Source organism: Watersipora subatra, chromosome 3, assembly GCF_963576615.1.
Source record: "Watersipora subatra chromosome 3, tzWatSuba1.1, whole genome shotgun sequence".
NCBI lineage: Eukaryota > Metazoa > Bryozoa > Gymnolaemata > Cheilostomatida > Watersiporidae > Watersipora > Watersipora subatra.
The window spans coordinates 69,779,802-69,798,583 of record NC_088710.1 but is presented as its reverse complement, the minus strand read 5'-3'; the positions used below and the strand labels follow the sequence as shown (position 1 = coordinate 69,798,583).

At 38.7% G+C, this 18,782-nt stretch overlaps 1 protein-coding gene across 4 annotated transcripts; it reads right to left on the bottom strand.

Moving 5' to 3' along the window:
* Nucleotides 1–1,765: 1,765 nt before the first annotated feature.
* On the bottom strand, nt 1,766–18,129 carry LOC137389510 (organic cation transporter protein-like). 4 transcript variants are annotated; one of them, XM_068075530.1, is made up of 11 exons: nt 17,227–17,343; nt 15,922–16,254; nt 15,572–15,802; nt 14,382–14,578; nt 13,640–13,891; nt 12,861–12,995; nt 9,133–9,215; nt 5,882–6,008; nt 3,611–3,683; nt 3,189–3,347; nt 1,766–2,165 (listed from the first exon to the last, which is right to left on the bottom strand). In XM_068075530.1, the coding sequence occupies exons 2-11, from the start codon at nt 16,237–16,239 to the stop codon at nt 2,130–2,132; spliced, it is 1,611 nt and encodes a 536-aa protein (XP_067931631.1). In that variant the 5' UTR covers nt 16,240–16,254; nt 17,227–17,343; the 3' UTR covers nt 1,766–2,129. The 4 variants fall into 4 exon arrangements, with proteins under 4 accessions (XP_067931631.1, XP_067931629.1, XP_067931628.1 ...); XM_068075528.1 differs by lacking the exons at nt 1,766–2,165; nt 17,227–17,343 and adding an exon at nt 17,796–18,129 and having other exon boundaries at nt 2,192–3,347; XM_068075527.1 differs by lacking the exon at nt 1,766–2,165 and having other exon boundaries at nt 2,192–3,347.
* Nucleotides 18,130–18,782: the final 653 nt, after the last annotated feature.

The window sequence follows — 18,782 nt, the reverse complement described above, 5'->3', positions numbered from 1 at the left end:
ACATAACCTACACTGTTTTGTTGTACGCCTACTGTTATTAATGAGTATCACATAGTCTTTTTGCGTTATAAAATGCTGCTTTTGTGTGTTGAAACAAAATTGTGAATAGTTATCACATACTTTGTATTGTTTTCAGCTACTACTGTTTAGTAATAAGTTACTAACTACTGCAATAAGAACAACATACTTTTGAGTTTATTGCCGAGTAGTAACTAAACAAGATATGCACTTCACTGTGGATTTTGATAAAACTCAAACATGAAAAACAATGGAGTGGACAACTCCTAAAGCAAATATTTCTAAGGTAAATGTTGACTTGCAACAAAATTTACGTTACATTTATTTGGTATCAAAAAGTTCACCATGTCTTACTCTGTTGTGTTGTAGGTTCAAAATATGTAGAAATGGGATTACGAGCTCTTAAAAGCTCAAAAACGAACAGTTCAAAAAACAGCTGTAGGTTGGAATCCCTTTATTATGATGACGTACTCAAATCGACGTGGTTATTGTTTTGACACGTGATGTTATTACGTGAAATGAAAGGCCAATAAAAAGCTCAATGTATATCGCCTTGGTCCACTAGTTTATGACAAACACTTCGGTTCTACCGAAAAGTTCGCATCAAATATAGATACTCGCTACTTTACAGTTTCGTTTCAGCTTGGTTTAATCATCTAGTCGTGATCTGATCATGTGACCCATATTTCTGGCTAAATGGGACGAACAATTTCTGCAGCATTTTTCAACCATCACAGGTGACCAACAGGCTCATAGTTATTTGAGGATGATATGCACCCCCTCAAGCTAAGGTTAAAAGATTAAACTGATTTTTAGGCTGGGTTTTGAGATATCAGTGCTAAAAGTGACAGCATTACAATAATAATGAAATAGACGTGGAAAGACAATAGACATGGTTTTATTGAATGCGTGAAGTATAATATATTATTTTAATATATTATTAAAATTATATTAATATTATATTAATATTAATTAATATTAATATTAATATTAAAATTATATTAATATTATAATATATTATTAATGAAGTATATTATTTGTGAAAATATTTCGACTGAGGAGATTGCATGAAAGTGTAAACAGAAGCACATCGTGTTCAACTACATCATATTTGAGCCATTTTGAGAGATTCACCCTACGGCGTTTTTGTAATGACTGCGATTAACTGTTTGGTTTTGAGCTTTTAAGAGCTTGTAATCACATTTTCACATATTTTGCACCTACAATACAGCAGAGTAAGACATGGTGAACTTTTTGATACCATATATATGTAATGTGAATTTTATTGCGAGTCAACCTTTAAGCATGTTCAAGGAAAAGCCTAATTTGCATAAATGAATATTTAATAATCCAACACAATGCTTTCATTATTCCAGTTTTGCTGGCGCCCCTAATATAATATCTTCATATCTGAATTCGCTCGCATTCTATGTGTCTACTCAACATCCTGGTTGTGATATGCAGTAATTCAGATAAATGAAATGTATTTTAAGTGGTTACTGGCTTTGCAAACTAACATGATGCAAGACATCATATCATATCTGTATGATTGTGCTAGTTTCAGCAACCTAATCTTCTCTTGTAGTGTTACGGGTTATCTTCTCTTGTAGTGTTACAGGTTATCTTCTCTTGTAGTGTTACGGGGGTTTATTTAATAATTCTTTTATTTAGCTTCTTATTGAGTGTCATGGTCTCTATGAATGTTTTTTGAATGAATGAATCACAGGAGTGATGGATGTATTTCAGCAGTTTATTTTTATTTAATAGCTGTCAGCAAATTTTACCCTTTAACAGTTTAAATATCATAAACACTTTCAGTTAGTGATAACCTAGCGGGAGGGGAATGTATGAATCAGCAATGGAGTACAATCACTTCCAACATTTGATGGCTTACTAATTGGATACCTCTAGTTAGAAACATCTCGGTAAAAAAGGTTTAATTTTAGAAGCTCAAAAGGGTGCTGCTTCTGTTTAAAAAAGCTTTTTGGTTTCTTGTGGTGCTCAAAACCCTAGACTTGAGTGAAGAAGCTTTTCCTTCTATCAATTTCTTTCCAGTCGCTTGTCATGAGAGATTTCTGAATAAAAACTGTTTGCAATCATTTTCAAAGATTTTATTTCTGCAGTCCGAGCTCATATCCAGAAGAAGTCTGCAAAAAGCATGAAGTTTGACAGACAATTTTGTGGTAGATTTCTTTTATTTTAATAAGTTCTATGGCAAGCAGTTGAATTATGCCTATGCTATCTATGATCACGGCCAATACAAAGAGACTCTTTAAAGGAGAGCGTAGTAGTCATGTGACTTTCCTTAAAGAAAGACCGGCTTTGACTTCTGGTCTTCTATAGATCAGTTTCACTCATTATAATAACAATAGTCAAAATTGCACCTTTACAACAGACAAATTGTTAGGTTTGAAAATAAAAAAAGTTATGTATTTTTATAATATTAGCAAAGGAATGACTCAAATGTGTTTTAACAGCGCGTATAAAAATATTTATTTTATAAATTTGAATAAGAGTTCACTTCATGCACGTTTAGACCGTACATTATTTGGCAAGGGAGATAAATCTCAAACTTAGTATACACAGCTGGATATTGTAACTTATTTACAGAAAAAGTAGAAAATAGTCCTATAGAAGAAGATAACTCTGAAATTGGATTGATGACCGCGAATGATATGTTATAATGAACTCAGGTGAAAAGCTTTTACTAGGTAAGCCGCAAAGGGATAAATATTTAAAGTTACCCTAAATGACAGTTTTAACCTCTATAGTATTTATTCTATTATTGCTTAAAGCTTACAATTTAGAGCTTTATATACATATTGGAAATATTGCGAGAATCTGAATTACAAAAAAAAAGATTTTTTAAAGAATTGCGAAGGCTACATGTCGTATAAAATATGACTAATCTCGTTTACAAAATATCTTCCCATTTTGTGAAAAAACCATTGCTTGCATAACGTGTTACTGTGAGATGTGACATTGGCAAATATTTTACTTCGGTGATGGTCATACAAGCCATTTTCAGAAATTGTCTTCTCTTCTAAATTTAAACACTAAACCAATTAGGCTTCAACAAGTTTATGTTTTTCTGGTTCTGTGGAGTTGCTGCTTGTTTCACTCGCTGGGCTGTTACCGCAGCGATATAAAAGAGAGTTGCCACCCCTTACTCTGTCACTCGTAGGTTCCGGAGCCATATTCACAGCTTCTTCAATCGTATTTGGCATGCTCTTTTTGAAGGTATCAGGAAGCAATAATGTGATTACTATGCATATAAAAATCTTGACTGCTACGACGACGTACGGGAACTGGTCGAATGTCTTTACCGCCTGCAAGAGACAAACTGTTTAGCTATTCATAATTCTTCATGTTATTAGACACCTACATGCCAAGCTGTCTAGCCACAGATATGGACTATGTAGAGCAATATTGGTCAAACTGAGTTATTATAAAAAGCATGCATGTTAAACATGCGCGCTTCATGAATTATTAATTCTAGTCATGTCATTGCCAAATTTGGAAGATGTATCGTCAAAATTCAAGTAACTCGATGCGCCTTTTCATCAAATCGGAAATGAAAGTTGGTACTTACCAAATATAAGACCTGAGGTGCAACAATCCCACCCACTCGCATCGAGCAGCCACACAGAGCTAAACAGCTGCCCCTAAAATTAAAAAAGGTTTGTAATGAACGTGCCCAACAGTATTAACCATCAGTCCATCGTTGATCGATATACATATCTGTGTTTTGTATGACAAACACAGGCATGTACCCTCAAACCAAACACCGCTTTAGCAGTTTCACCCACATATTTCCTAAGAGTGATAATTTAAAAAAGAATTTTCTAGACAGCTTAAGGATCTAAGTGTTTATTGTTAAACAAATTCTTTTGTTGAGAGACAGTTTATCACACAGCAAAAGTGACACTATGCTAAAAATCTGTGTGCACTAGAACTGGAGAGTGTAAACTGGGTATAAAAATTCAGTAGACGCTCCTATATCGTAAACATCCCCTAACTTAAATTCCACTTGACGTAAGAATTTATGTTAAGTTTTGGCTTCCTATTAGGTAAAAACCTCCATATAACGTAAAGCGTCGAGTCGGTGCAAATTAACTATTTCGATTTGAATTACAAGAATCTCAAACTTCAAGTATTGTTTTTCTCTCGTCGGACTCGAGAGAGAAAACAACGGGTATCTTTGGGTATCTCTATTATATATACTAGTACCATGGTAGTCTATAGAGGTATCTCTATTATATATACTAGTACCCCGGCAGTCTATAGAGGTATCTCTATTATATATACTAGTACCATGGTAGTCTATAGAGGTATCTCTATTATATATACTAGTACCCCGGCAGTCTATAGAGGTATCTCTATTATATATACTAGTACCATGGTAGTCTATAGAGGTATCTCTATTATATATACTAGTACCATGGTAGTCTATAGAGGTATCTCTATTATATATACTAGTACCATGGTAGTCTATAGAGGTATCTCTATTATATATACTAGTACCCCGGTAGTCTATAGAGGTATCTCTATTATATATACTAGTACCATGGTAGTCTATAGAGGTATCTCTATTATATATACTAGTACCTAGTACTAGTACCATGGTAGTCTGGTGTGCTGTGAGAGATTATCATGTATGGCAATAAAGCTCTGATAGTAAGAAGTACATGTAGCTGTACAACTATACATATACTATACTATATATACATATACTATACATAAATACCGAAAGGCAGTCGATTGGTGCAGGTGTTCGCATGCCGGTCTACCCAGCCGAATGTCACGAGTTGGAGTCTCACGGAATGTGATGTTTTATCATAACCTTCAACTCTGAATTCAGACGAACGAACGGAAAGACAGAAACCGCCCTTATTATAGTAAAATATATTTGTTTTATTTTAGATATAAACCTTTTTTCAGCATCGACCTTGCTGTATAGAAAAAGTGAAAAATCGAGTGAAACATTGAAGGTGTGCGTTCCCTTTAACTCAACGTAATAATACTGTAATTATGGATCTTAAACCAAGATTACAGTTTCAGGCGAAGGTAAAAAGAAAAAGAGAGTACAGTAGTCGATACAAACCAATAATATCCCAGTTGCTGTACAGTCATTAAATTGAAAAGTTAAGTTTAATTTTTTTTTTTAAACGTATTAGACAGTTTACATGCATTTTACTGTTCATCTAACGTAAAACCTCTACAACATAAATGTTCTCAGAATGGATTGTTTACATTGTGGGAGCATCTACTCTACTCTAAGTGAAATTTTTATTGCAAACAGTCAGAAGTATCAGTTGTTGCCACAGGAAAAATATCTACACACTTTAAACATTAGATTGAAAAAAGTTCTGATGCAATCAAACCTGCTCTTTAAATCATCTGAAATGATAAAATGTTTATAAAACATAAAAGATGAAAATTTAATAAAGCTATACCAATAAGGCCTGTTGAAAATTGATAAATGGATAAAAGGAGTATCTTAACATACTCCGGCTAAATTGACTCAAATAATTTCAGAGTTATGATGAGGAAAGCTTCCTGTCTTGCTCATTAAATTGGCAACCAAAGGTTACTAAAAGCGAACTCTTGTTGTAGAGAGAGAACTCAACACATTCTCAACTGAACACAAAAACAATCACTGATAATCATCTAGTGTAGCAGACCTGGCCTGAGATTCATGAATAGCAAAGAGAAATGTAGGAACATGTCTTTCAACAGCTCGATCTGTCTGCGAAAGTTATTTTCAGCACCATTATAATTTTTTATGTTATATGTTTCAATACTAGAAAGAGTGAATAATTTATAAAGTAGGTAGTTATAGAGGGTAGAACCGGCAGCTTACCTGGCAAAGGTAGGAAAGAGTTCTGCTGCGTATACGAAGATGAGGCAGAGAAATGCTGCACTCACCATTTTTCCGCAGAGAGCAAAGGCTGTTACTATCCAGCTTATATTTATAGTATTTGCACAACCTGTAAGTAGAATAGATGGGCTAAGGTTATACTATAAGGTTATACTATAAGGTTATACTATAAGGTTATACTATAAGGTTATACTATAAGGTTATACTATATGGGATGGAAGAAGAGAGCGAGGGCTAGCTTAGATAAAAAACAACGCCTCAGCTTTAGCTTGCTTCTAACTGCAAACAAGAACGATATTCAAAGAACACAAATCTTGCCTTACAATCATCTTGATATAGGAATTCTTTTTTAAACGTGACGTGGAGTTTGAGCAAATACTAGACTCGAAATTCAAAAGTAATTTTCCACATGCAGCATCTCAAAACACTGCATTTCTAAAAAATATTGCGTTTTTGTAAATGAGTCTATGTACACAGTTCTTCCTCATATAGATTGATTCTACTGTGTTCAAATAACGAATTTATTTCCAGTTTTAAAATCATTAATTCTTAAAAAAACTTGTGTCAACAATATTAGTGATAAAAAAGAAAGCAGTGTTTTTTAGAATAAATAGAAAAATATAAGCAAGCATCTACTTTCAAAATTTTCAAAGCTTATTAGTGGTTATTTTAAGTTGGAACAATAAAAATGATTTGCAGAAAAAAGCTGAACATGAGTAAAAATGCAGTGATAACAAGGATAAATAAAAAAAATTCAAACAAACAAAAAACATTTTTGTCAGCTCAAAATTCACATACTCTAAGTTAGACTAGCTCAGCACCTCTATCACCACCAGTACCTACGTACCAGACCCAATACCTACATACCGTCTGTTTTCTGCATCTCCAGGATTACATCTAGGTTCAGCTGTTTTTAATATATCAATAAAATACCGATAAAAACCTCTTTTTGATGATTTTTGTTTCATAAATTTTTTTAACATATAATTTAGTTTTTTGCATAGTTTTACATAATGTATTTGCTGTAATGTGATGTATAATTCTACATGAAGCATTTATCATTACATTTTTTGCAGTGAAACAAATTCAATGAAATTCAGCTTCATCTTACAAAAAGATTTCTTCCAGCACGCAATGCTTTTGACATAGAAAGAAAATCTCAAAGATGGATTAACTTCATAAGTCGAGATTTAGCTGTGCCCTTAAAGGTTTGATTGCAACAAAATTCACATTACAGTTATTTGGTATCAAAAGATTCACCATGTCTTACTCTGCTGTGTGGTAGGTGCAAAATATGCGAAAATGTGATTAAAAGCTCTTAAAAGCTAAAAAACGAACAGTTAATCGCCGCCATCACAAAACAGCCGTAGATTAGAATCTCTTTTCAAAACGCCTCAAATGGGACGTAGTTGAACGAGATGGCTTCTGTTTACACTCTCATGCAACCTCGTTCGTCGAAATATTTTCACAAATATACTTCACGCATTCAATAAAACCATGTCTATTGTTCCTACGCGTCTAGTTCATCGTCATTGTGATGCTGTCACTTTCAGCACTGATATCTTACAACCTACCGTGAAAATTCGTTTAATTTTTTAACCTTAGCCCGAAGGAGTACATTTCATTGTCTGCTAACATGACGAGCCTGTTGGTCACCTGTGATAGTCGAAAACTGCTGCAGAAATTATTCGCGCTGTTGGGCAGGAAGTATTGGTCACACGATCAGATTACGACTAGACGATTAAACCAAGCCGAAACAAAACTGTAAAGTAGCGAGCATCTATATTTGATACGCGGTCTTCGGTAAAACCCGAAGTGTTTTTCATAAACTAGTGCTACGAGAAGTTTTATATTGAGCCTTTAATTGGCCTTTCAATTCACGTGAGAACATCACGTGATCAAAACAATAACCAAATGAATTAACTACGTCAGAGAAATAAACTGATTCCGATCTACGGCGGTTTCGTGATGGCGGCGATTAACTGTTCGTTTTTGAGCTTTTAAGAGCTGTAATCACATTTCCACATATTTTGCACCTACAACACAGCAGACTAAGACATGGTGAATCTTTTGATAACAAATAACTGTAATGTGAATTTTGTTGCAAGTAAACCTTTGAAGAAGAGAACAAAACACAAATACGATGCATTGTTTTGTTTGTATATATATGTACACTAACAAGTAATAAATTTATCAACCAGCACTTACTTCACATTAAAACAAAGTTATCAGAAACTGAGTTTGTACATATGTAATTCACACAACTGTAATGTCTTTCCTAGTCACCTTGGCATGACCTGCATAATTCTAGGTTCACAAGTAACCAACAAATGAAAAGCAAGTGCGTTGAGCCGTGATTATCTAAAATCGATTTTGGCCATTTGAAGTAACCAAAAGCCTGACAAAACTGGTTGACAACCCAGAGGAAGTATTTATAGAATAAGAAGAATAAGAACAGAGTAATGTAAAAAAACCCTTCAGGTTAGCAAAAGACGACGAATCACAGTTCCTACCTTTTGACATTAAGCACTCGAGCAGCAGCCTAAGCTATCCGCCCAACACTAGAGCATAATATTTGGACTTATTATTTACCAAACAGTATATCTGCCATGTTGATATTGCAACCTAATGGTTTTTGTTAGATCCTTACATATGCTTTCAATTTTCTTATTAGAAACAAAATAAAATATAGTCAAAGATTTTAGTGTAAACAAGTGAGGCATAAACATGTGATCCTAGAGTTGTGCTCCCTTTGCAACACTCGGAAAAGTGTTCATTTTGCTCTTTGCTGATTCCTTACTATCCTCTAACAGCTCTTTTGAGACTCACAGGCCTGTATTACCCAGTTGCAAGTTGGAGCGGCTCAGCCGGCCAGCCGCCTCAGGGAATACGGGCCTGGAGACTCCCTTCGTATAAACTCTGTTTCTTATTCCATGATTAATTTACCAATGGAAATATATATTTTAAACAATAGACCTAATTAATAAATAATTATTCATTCAATTATTTAATTTATTTAATAAATATTATTAATACGCACAATTATTATTCTAATTTGAGAGCCCCTTTAATTTTTTGTCAAAGCCTTGTTAACATCCTAGAATCGGTATAGACTCGCTTTAAAACTGCTGAAGGGTCAAAAATCAGATTGTGCAGTGAGACAACGCCAAGGAACCAATTGTACCTCTCAAGTACTCAACTTGGGCACACCAAGCGTATATCCTATTACTCACATGTTTTTGGGACTGCCCCTGAGATGACGCAGACTATTCCAATAAGGCAGCAAGCTGCGAGCAAAGGATACTTTCTGTTCCATCTAAAATGAAAACACATATTACTAAAAATCACACCAGATTGGCTCCAGCCCTGACAACTCCTTGAAAAAGGAAACCTTAATGTAGTTGTGAAAGAGGTGATGTCGTACTAATTGTCAACTCCTATTTCTATTCTTAGCAACTGTAGGGTAGAGCTTCACGCATGGCACCTTCAAGTGCCAACAAAAACACACTAAATTCATTTTAGACAGGATTTAGGAAGCGATTTAAGATGTGACTGAAGACCTTAAATCATGTGAGACAGCGCTGCATGACGTCATAAATCATATCTTAAATCTTGTGAGACAGCGCTGCATGACGTCATAAATCATGTCTTAAATCATGTGAGACAGCGCTGCATCACGTCATAAATCGTCTTAAATCATGTGAGACAGTGCTGCATCACGTCATAAATCATGTCTTAAATCATGTGAGACAGCGCTGCATCACGTCATAAATCGTCTTAAATCATGTGATAAATCACGCCTTAAATCATGTCTTAAATTGCGTCTTAAATCATGTCTTAAATCATAAAATAGTGTTTACACACATTGTCACATACACACATTGTCGGCATGTTACATTGCAGTTACTTCTAAGAGTACGGACAACTTGTGAACATATTTACAGAGTGAATTGACCTTCAGACTGTACTTGCTTCAGTGTCCTCGATGCACTCTTCATGGTCCTTTAAACTAGTGTTATACTTTTAATACTATATTTACTATATTATATATACTATATATTTCATGAGTGGCTGTTAGTCAACCTTTTCAATGACAATTATCTACATTACTCTGCATATAATGTAATCGTTGTATTTAATTTTTCTCAAGACAGCCATTGTTACATTGCCATGACTCTTTCTTATACACCATTGTGACATCAAATCTTAAAGGTTGACTTGCAATAAAATTCACATTACAGTTATTTGGTATCAAAAGATTCACCTTGTCTCCCCGTGTTGTGTTGTGGGTGCAAAATATGTGGTAATGTGATTACAAGCTCTTGAAAACTCAAAAACGAACAGTTAATCGCAGCCATCACAAAACCGCCGTAGATTAGAATCTCTTTCCAAAGCGGCTCAAATGGGACGTAGTTGTACAAGATGGCTTCTGTTTACACTTTCACGCAACCTCATTCGTCGAAATATTTTCACAAATATACTTCATGCATTCAATAAAAAATGTCTATTGTCCTTCCGTTTCATCGACAATGTAATGCTGTGAAGTTCAGCGGTGATATCTTATAACCTACCGTGAAAATTCATTTGATTTTTTAACCTTCTCCCGAAGGAGTACATATAATTGTCTGATAAACATGACAAGCCTGTTGGTCACCTGTGATAATCGAAAAATGCTGCAGAAATTGTTCGCCAAGTATTGGTCACATGATCAGATTACTACTAAACAATTAGACCATGCCGAAACAAAACTGTAAAGTAGCGAGCATCTATATTTGATACGGGGTCTTCGGTAAAACCCGAAGTATTTGTCATAAACTAGTGCTACGATAAATTTTATATTGAGTCTTTTATTGGCCTTTCAATTCAGTGAGAACATCACGTGTTAAAACAATACCCAAATGTAATGACTACATCAAAGAAATAAACTAATTCCGATCTGGTTTTGTGATGGCTGCGATCAACTGTTCGGTTTTTAGCTTTTAAGAGCTTGTAATGACATTTCCACATATCTTACACCTACAGCACAACAGAGTAAGACATGGTGAATCTTATGATACCAAATAACTGTAATGTGAATTTTGTTGCAAGTCAACCTTTAACAAGCCTCTGTGTTATTTTTAGTACAAATATGCTGTTGACCTCTTAGTAGGCCTCTGATGAGGCAGGCGTGAATAGTCCCACCCATAAAATTTTTCTGGTTAGAAATGAAGCTAACTGGATGTTGAATTGAGCCTCTCAATTCAACATCCAGCAGAGTGGTGTCTAAACAGCTGTAAGCATGCATGATACTCATCTTATATGCAGAGTAAATTATGAAACTAGTAACAGGTGAATAAATTTGATCACATGCCACTAATCACTGTACGCAAGCCTAAGAAGGTGATGCCATGTAGGGTATGTACAGTCAGAGTCAGCAATCCGATACTTCCTAGGCGAGGTAAGGTATTTATTTATCCAGGGCATGAAAAGCTGCAAGCAGTAATATGAATCGCAGAAAGATATACCCTTGCCACCGAGCATCATATGACCTTGATGGTTGTTTGCGATTGGTTGAAAAATGCAGCAAAGCGAGAAGCATAGTCTGCGCACACCAATACCTCTCGCTGCGCACACCAATACCTCTCGCTGCGCACACCAATACCTCTCGCTGCGCACACCAATACCTCTCGCTGCGCACACCAATACCTCTCGCTGCGCACACCAATACCTCTCGCTGCGCACACCAATACCTCTCGCTGCGCACACCAATACCTCTCGCTGCGCACACCAATACCTCTCGCTGCGCACACCAATACCTCTCGCTGCGCACACCAATACCTCTCGCTGCGCACACCAATACCTCTCGCTGCGCACACCAATACCTCTCGCTGCGCACACCAATACCTCTCGCTGCGCACACCAATACCTCTCGCTGCGCACACCAATACCTCTCGCTGCGCACACCAATACCTCTCGCTGCGCACACCAATACCTCTCGCTGCGCACACCAATACCTCTCGCTGCGCACACCAATACCTCTCGCTGCGCACACCAATACCTCTCGCTGCGCACACCAATACCTCTCGCTGCGCACACCAATACCTCTCGCTGCGCACACCAATACCTCTCGCTGCGCACACCAATACCTCTCGCTGCGCACACCAATACCTCTCGCTGTGCACACCAATACCTCTCGCTGCGCACACCAATACCTCTCGCTGCGCACACCAATACCTCTCGCTGCGCACACCAATACCTCTCGCTGCGCACACCAATACCTCTCGCTGCGCACACCAATACCTCTCGCTGCGCACACCAATACCTCTCGCTGCGCACACCAATACCTCTCGCTGCGCACACCAATACCTCTCGCTGCGCACACCAATACCTCTCGCTGCGCACACCAATACCTCTCGCTGCGCACACCAATACCTCTCGCTGCGCACACCAATACCTCTCGCTGCGCACACCAATACCTCTCGCTGCGCACACCAATACCTCTCGCTGCGCACACCAATACCTCTCGCTGCGCACACCAATACCTCTCGCTGCGCACACCAATACCTCTCGCTGCACACACCAATACCTCTCGCTGCGCACACCAATACCTCTCGCTGCGCACACCAATACCTCTCGCTGCGCACACCAATACCTCTCGCTGCGCACACCAATACCTCTCGCTGCGCACACCAATACCTCTCGCTGCGCACACCAATACCTCTCGCTGCGCACACCAATACCTCTCGCTGTGCACACCAATACCTCTCGCTGTGCACACCAATACCTCTCGCTGCCGCAAGGATAGAGACACGTAAGCTTGAGAAGAGAAGCAGCAGACACTAAACTACACCAGTTATATCAGACAATATAATTGGAGTAAGAAGGTCCTATCATTAAGAATAGATCTGATGCAATAAGCTGACAAAAAGCCAACTTTACACGGGTAAAAGATAATAGGTGATATTGTTAAGGCAGCACCCACCTGGCCAATATATAGAGCATGAAAAGGTTGACTAGAATCTCAAGGCCTGCACCGATAGCAAAGTTGAGGTATTGGTCTCCCGCGAGATTGGCTGTGTTGAAGATGAAAATGTAGTAAGTCATGGATGCAACATACCTAGAAATGAGAAAGCAGCAGTTGGCAATGAAACAACCTTGGGAATCTTATCTTTGGCAAAGGTTTGTTAATCGTACATAAATGGCCGGAGAAAAAGTAAAAACACACATATTTGTGGTATTGGTTGGTATAGCGATGGACGGGAAGAGTTTGCCTTACTCTGTTGAGTGACATGTTGACACGACCGTTGAACCCTTCAGTTCACTCCGCACCCTCACCTCAGCCATTATATACTAATTTCATACTTCAGCAAATCTTTACGTATTTAATTTGGCAGCGTGACATTGTTTGTTCATTTTATCATTTGTCCACTCTTTGCTTTTTTGCTCCTAGAAGTTTAGCCAATCTACACAAGATAGCGGCAATTATAACTATTTTCTCACAAGCCCGATTTGAAGCGGAGCAAGTTGAAAGCAAGTGTGTCTATTTTAACACGCTTCAAGTAGGGTTAGTAAGTTGCCTCATCAGGGTAAATCGAACTCTCCTGTATTTTACATTCCCTAATATTGGTACTGTTTGGCCTCTGCCAAATCCGAAGGAGACCGGACAGAACACACGGGTCACGTCGCAAGTAACAGTCCAACAATGAATACAGAGAAACTGCCTCCACAGCATGTCCTCATTATGAAAGTTGTGTTACCTACCACATGAAACACATGCCGGCGAGTCGGAGTAAGAGCACCGGAGTCTTAAGCATCCTAACAAATGATTGGTCGCTCTCCGAACTACCAGCACCCGTCTGCGACTGTCTCAACTCCTGCAGACGTATCGCACACCAGTCTACCATTTCTGTCACATTCAACCCATTCATTCTAGAAGCTTTCGGGATGAAGTCAGATGTGATTTCTGTATGCCGCCCCTTCACTTGCAGCCATCTTGGTGACTCCGGCAACCACCTGGGTACAACAAAATACTTATATAACAAAAAAAACGAAAGCCCATTCATTCCCGAGTACACAGACAGTACACAGACAGTACACAAACAGTACAAAGACAGTACACAGACAGTACACAGACAGTATAAAGACAGTATAAAGACAGTACACAGACAGTACACAGACAGTACAAAGACAGTACACAGACAGTACACAGACAGTACAAAGACAGTACACAGACAGTACACAGACAGTACACAGACAGTACACATACAGTACACAGACAGTACACAGACAGTACACAGAGGGTACATAGACAGTACAAAGACAGTACACAGACAGTACACAGACAGTACACAGACAGTACAAAGACAGTATGTGTTTTTGTGCTCAAACAACAGCACCGCTATAAGCCCCAATGATATAAAAAATGTAACATTAACTTGCATACACTTGACAATCAAGAGACTAGAACTAGGCCATGCCTAAGGAGGTTTGAGGAACAGCTTACCAAAAGTATGGAACAGTGACCAGAGCCAGGCCTGAAGCTATAATCTGCATGTGTCTCCAGTCGGTGACGAAATAGGCGATCCCAGTGGCAAGAAGTTGAGCAAAGGCCCAAGATATGCCGAAGCCAACCATGACAACGCCCCGATACTTTTGCCTGAAGAACTCTATGCAATGGAGAAAGGCCACACTAGAGACCCCCTGAAAGTCATAAAAATACAAATCCATTTCAAGAATACATTTTAAAAGGTATTTTCACACTCGCCGTGATTCTACGGTTCATAATGGTAAGGGTTGAAAAGTACATGAAAAACAGGATTCTTGAAACCAGCGAGAGCACCACTTGTGAACATCCTTAATGCCTTACGAATAGCCTACCGCTTACATTTGTAACCTAGTCCATTTAAATTGTTTTACGTCATCATTCTGGAGCGTCATTATCTGGAGCAGTGAGAGCTGGGATGGTTGCTCATTGGATATTAGGGAAGCAATGAACATGTCATAGAAAAGCAAACATATTTCAAGAAGAATGCCAAATGCCCAATGCATTGTGTCTCATTGTTCACGACTTGTATAGCGCAGAGATTCCACAGCCAGTTCATTGACACGACAGGGAACAACTTAGTGCAAAAGAGTGACTGCCAATCAAACTTGTTTGTCCATTACATGAGCAAAAGATCAACACAACTTGGCAGCATTTTTCTAAACTATTAATTTCAATGTTAACATGATTTGAGCTGACAAAGGAAGGAAGTGATCAATTCAGTTTTACCTACAAATGATTGTTTCAACCTGAAAAGGAATGCAAAAATTTGAACAACAAACTATAAAACCCGAGCTAACAAAGTAGTCAGTTGCTGGCTCTGCTTTTATTCTTGGAAGAGGTTTATGTTATGTTAGTTTTAAAAAAATAACAACAAAATTTGCAATATTTTTCTCATCTAACACTTTTATTAACTGAAATATTGCACTGAAATGAATTTATTGCTTTTGAAAGTCTGAAGCAAGCTAAACTTTATGTAAGATTGTCGGGCGGTGAGATGCCATGAGAGAAACATCCGCCGATGTTACGGATAAGCTTTTACTTTTTTGTATAACGCAAAGCTAGGAGAGTGAGGAGCCTGCTTTATAATGTAATGCTGTTGCTGAACACATGTTGTGCCACAGCATGCACTCATCAGGCAATCTACTAACCTGAAGCCAAATTCCAAGAACAAATCTCATGATTGTAAAAGGTACGTAGGACGGCATGAAGGCTATAGCTAGAGAGATGGGCATCTGTGTGTACAGGCATATAGCCAGCGTCTTCTTTCGTCCCAAGTGATCAGCAACAAACCCAAATACGAGCGCTCCAACGAATACCCCGCAGAAGAAGAGCGTGCTCGCTAGAGAAACCCTGTAGGTATCGCCGCAGACGAGATCCCACTAAAATAAGTCAGTAAGTGTGCTATGAAGATATGGCAGGCACAGCGGTCTTTTAGTCTGACAAGTGACGTGACGAATAGCAACATGCTGAGGGGGTAACATTAGAAAATAACACTAACCTCGGTTGATACGGTTTCTTTACCTGCGCCTTCGTCATAGTATATCCATTTATGGCACAGCTTCCTGTCATGGCCATCCAAAGCATAAGAGCAGTGGTCTTCTGACTCCGTAATGTTTAAAAGCGACACATCGGAAGAGAACGTCTCATTGTTCAGCTTTATGCTGAACTCGATGTCACAAGTGTAATTTGGCGTTGTCCCATAAAATGACATCGCCACTGTTCCAAGGCAGACCGACCACCAGGTTATTGAGAGCATGATAGCTATTAGAATATGATATTTTCCTGGGTTTCCAAATTTTTCTAGTATTTCTTCCATGCTGGGGTAAGATATCTACAAGTGACAGCAGTTGGTTGCAGCAGAAGGTAAATAATTGGTATTACCTGTCAAGGGCCGCCTATTACATAGATACATATATAGAGATGTAGAGGTCCAACCCAATAGAAATAGGTATGATAGGCTCAAGGCCAGCTGCAATCTGAACCATAGGAATTATTGCTTCGGAATATTGAATGTTAAAGAATAGCTGAGGAACTAGAGGCTATGGAAGGGTCTGAGAAGGCCTGAGCAGCAGATGCATAATAGTGCGCAGTTATAGTGATATAAGGTGGCTAATTATTCCTTTGTAGATGTAGGATTGAGCGTTGAAGCCATCTCACTAGGACATGGTCTCTAACGTAAGCACCAGCAATCGCCGGATAGATCCGAATTCGCTAACCAACTTTTTATCTGACTAGACCGCAGATGGGGGATTGACTTATCCCATCATTAAATCATGTGACAATAATTTTTATTTGTTATGCTCTGAGTACAAAAGGACTACTCGCGATAAACACCGACAGTTTAACGAAGGACAAGTATGAAACTCTGAAATTTATCTGAAGAAGAATGCGAGCAGTAGCCTACTGAAGCGGAAAATTTGCTATCGCTGAACATGTGCTGACAGCTGGCAGGAGTTTCCATGCCGAGCAGATCAACAATTGAACCAAGAAATTTAGAGCAGCTTGAGAGACAACTCGGTTCTCAACGCGCTCATCGAAAACTTGCTAGAGCTCTCTTTCAATAACCATGAGACGTTTGCCTAATCTGAATTATTAGTTAGTTGATGCACCAACAAACCTAATCAAACAAAACATGAGCGTGAGGCATTCTGACTGAGCAGGCAAACTGAACAGCTCTGGGATGTAGCTAGACAGAGCAGGTGAATCTTCCTCGAATGGCCCATGCGTCTGCAGACTGGCCTTAGATAATGTAGCAAGAGTTCCTAATGCTGAAAATTTTAAAGCTGTATCTAAATAGACTCACCCGCTTTCTATTTTATAGCCAGGAAAACTCTGCACTATAGACAGGCAGGAAGATATGAGAGGAGAGCAGAAATGATCTAGTCATCTAGACACGAAACCCTCCCATTTATACAGCCTGCCAGACCCAATGGCTCAGGTTTCTACCTGAAGGTAGCTAATATAGTCGGGTGTCACGCCCACTCAGCCCTGCACTATTTATAAAATTATACAGCAGTGGCCAATCAGATTCTGAATTTGGAATTTATTGGCAAAAATTTCATCAAGGTGTGCTGCGGGTGACAGCCTCATCAAATTTGTTTCCACGCTAACAAAACATTGCATGAGCGTGTGATACACACTAAAACAATAGCGAGATTACTCCCCTTCTGGCCCAGTTCCATCTCACAAATACTTTCCAAACATTACGAAATGTCTCTCTACTGCCAAGGAATGGAACGAGTGTCCTTTCAGCATACCATTTCTCAGCCAGTGGGCAGGAGCAGCGGACACAGTAGAGGCAGCAGCTGTTTACCGTGATGTCTACTTTAGCGAGAAAAAGGATAAATCTATGAATAGAATATGTTCACTTACCAGCTAAGCATTGATTGATTGGAGATTGATGAAGAAATAGATTCCAGTGCGGAGCTCTGGCACATTACAGCTGGCTAGTCAATGAGCCCGTACAATGCGCATGACCCAACACATTGACACTGACCGGGCTAACAATAACAACCTATTCAGCTGCGCCCGCACTAGGATGCACGCATTTAGTAGGTGGTGAGGCACGGGCACGAGCACGCTGCCATTGCTGCTTCAAACTACTCCCTAAAAGCAGTGGCTATAGAAATCAATACGAGTTCCATAGTTTCTAATCAACGATAGGAAGATGGTAAATACTCAGGGGAGTAGTAGCCTATCCTCATCATTCCTATGTCATGTTGGCAATCTTTCAACTGAAAACAAACCTATGAAAGCTTGTCAAGCGGTCAGGCCAGCCAATCCAATTGGCTAGTTACTGACACTAGGTCTTTTATTGGTTGGCCATTGCGTAATAGTACTTGCGTAGTTAGTTTTCCTCTCAATTAGACACGAGGCCCTCGCAATGTTCAGCAGCGTGTGTAACAAATGCTCAGCACCGCTTTCCCTTATTCAGTGCTCAAACTTCACTCATCATGAAATTTGAAGTGCAACAAAAATCTTACATTTTCATTGGATGGAAGCTACTGCTAATCTTGTCAGCCGTTTGTTTACCATAAGCTAGCCTACATAGGTTCAAGGGTCAGTGTAGCGCCCCATCCGAAGAAAACTTGCTTTAGCAGTGACGCATTAGAGTATAGCTGATTACAGTGCCACTTGTTTGTGTACAAATACCACATGGGATGCGGATAAGGCTTCAAATTCCTTTGCAATGCATTTCATAATAAGATAAATTAATTCTTGGCACCCAGCCATCTATTCATTGATACGATTAGAACATTCCACTTCAGGTCTTGACATCTCATCAGATTTCCCATCAAGGCATACCTGAAAGCATGGAATTCATAAAAAACATGAACTCCTACTCACAAAGATGTTGTG

Bases quoted from the DNA above. Each gene is read 5' to 3' on its own strand.
- LOC137389510 (XM_068075528.1), bottom strand. From the start codon at position 16,239: ATGGAAGAAATACTAGAAAAATTTGGAAACCCAGGAAAATATCATATT. The intron at 12,996-13,639 runs GTAGGTAACACA...TCTCATTTCTAG, and splicing joins GCCGGCATGTGTTTCATGTG to GTATGTTGCATCCATGACTT. The intron at 3,684-5,881 runs GTAAGCTGCCGG...TTTTAATTTTAG, and splicing joins CTCTTTCCTACCTTTGCCAG to GGGCAGCTGTTTAGCTCTGT.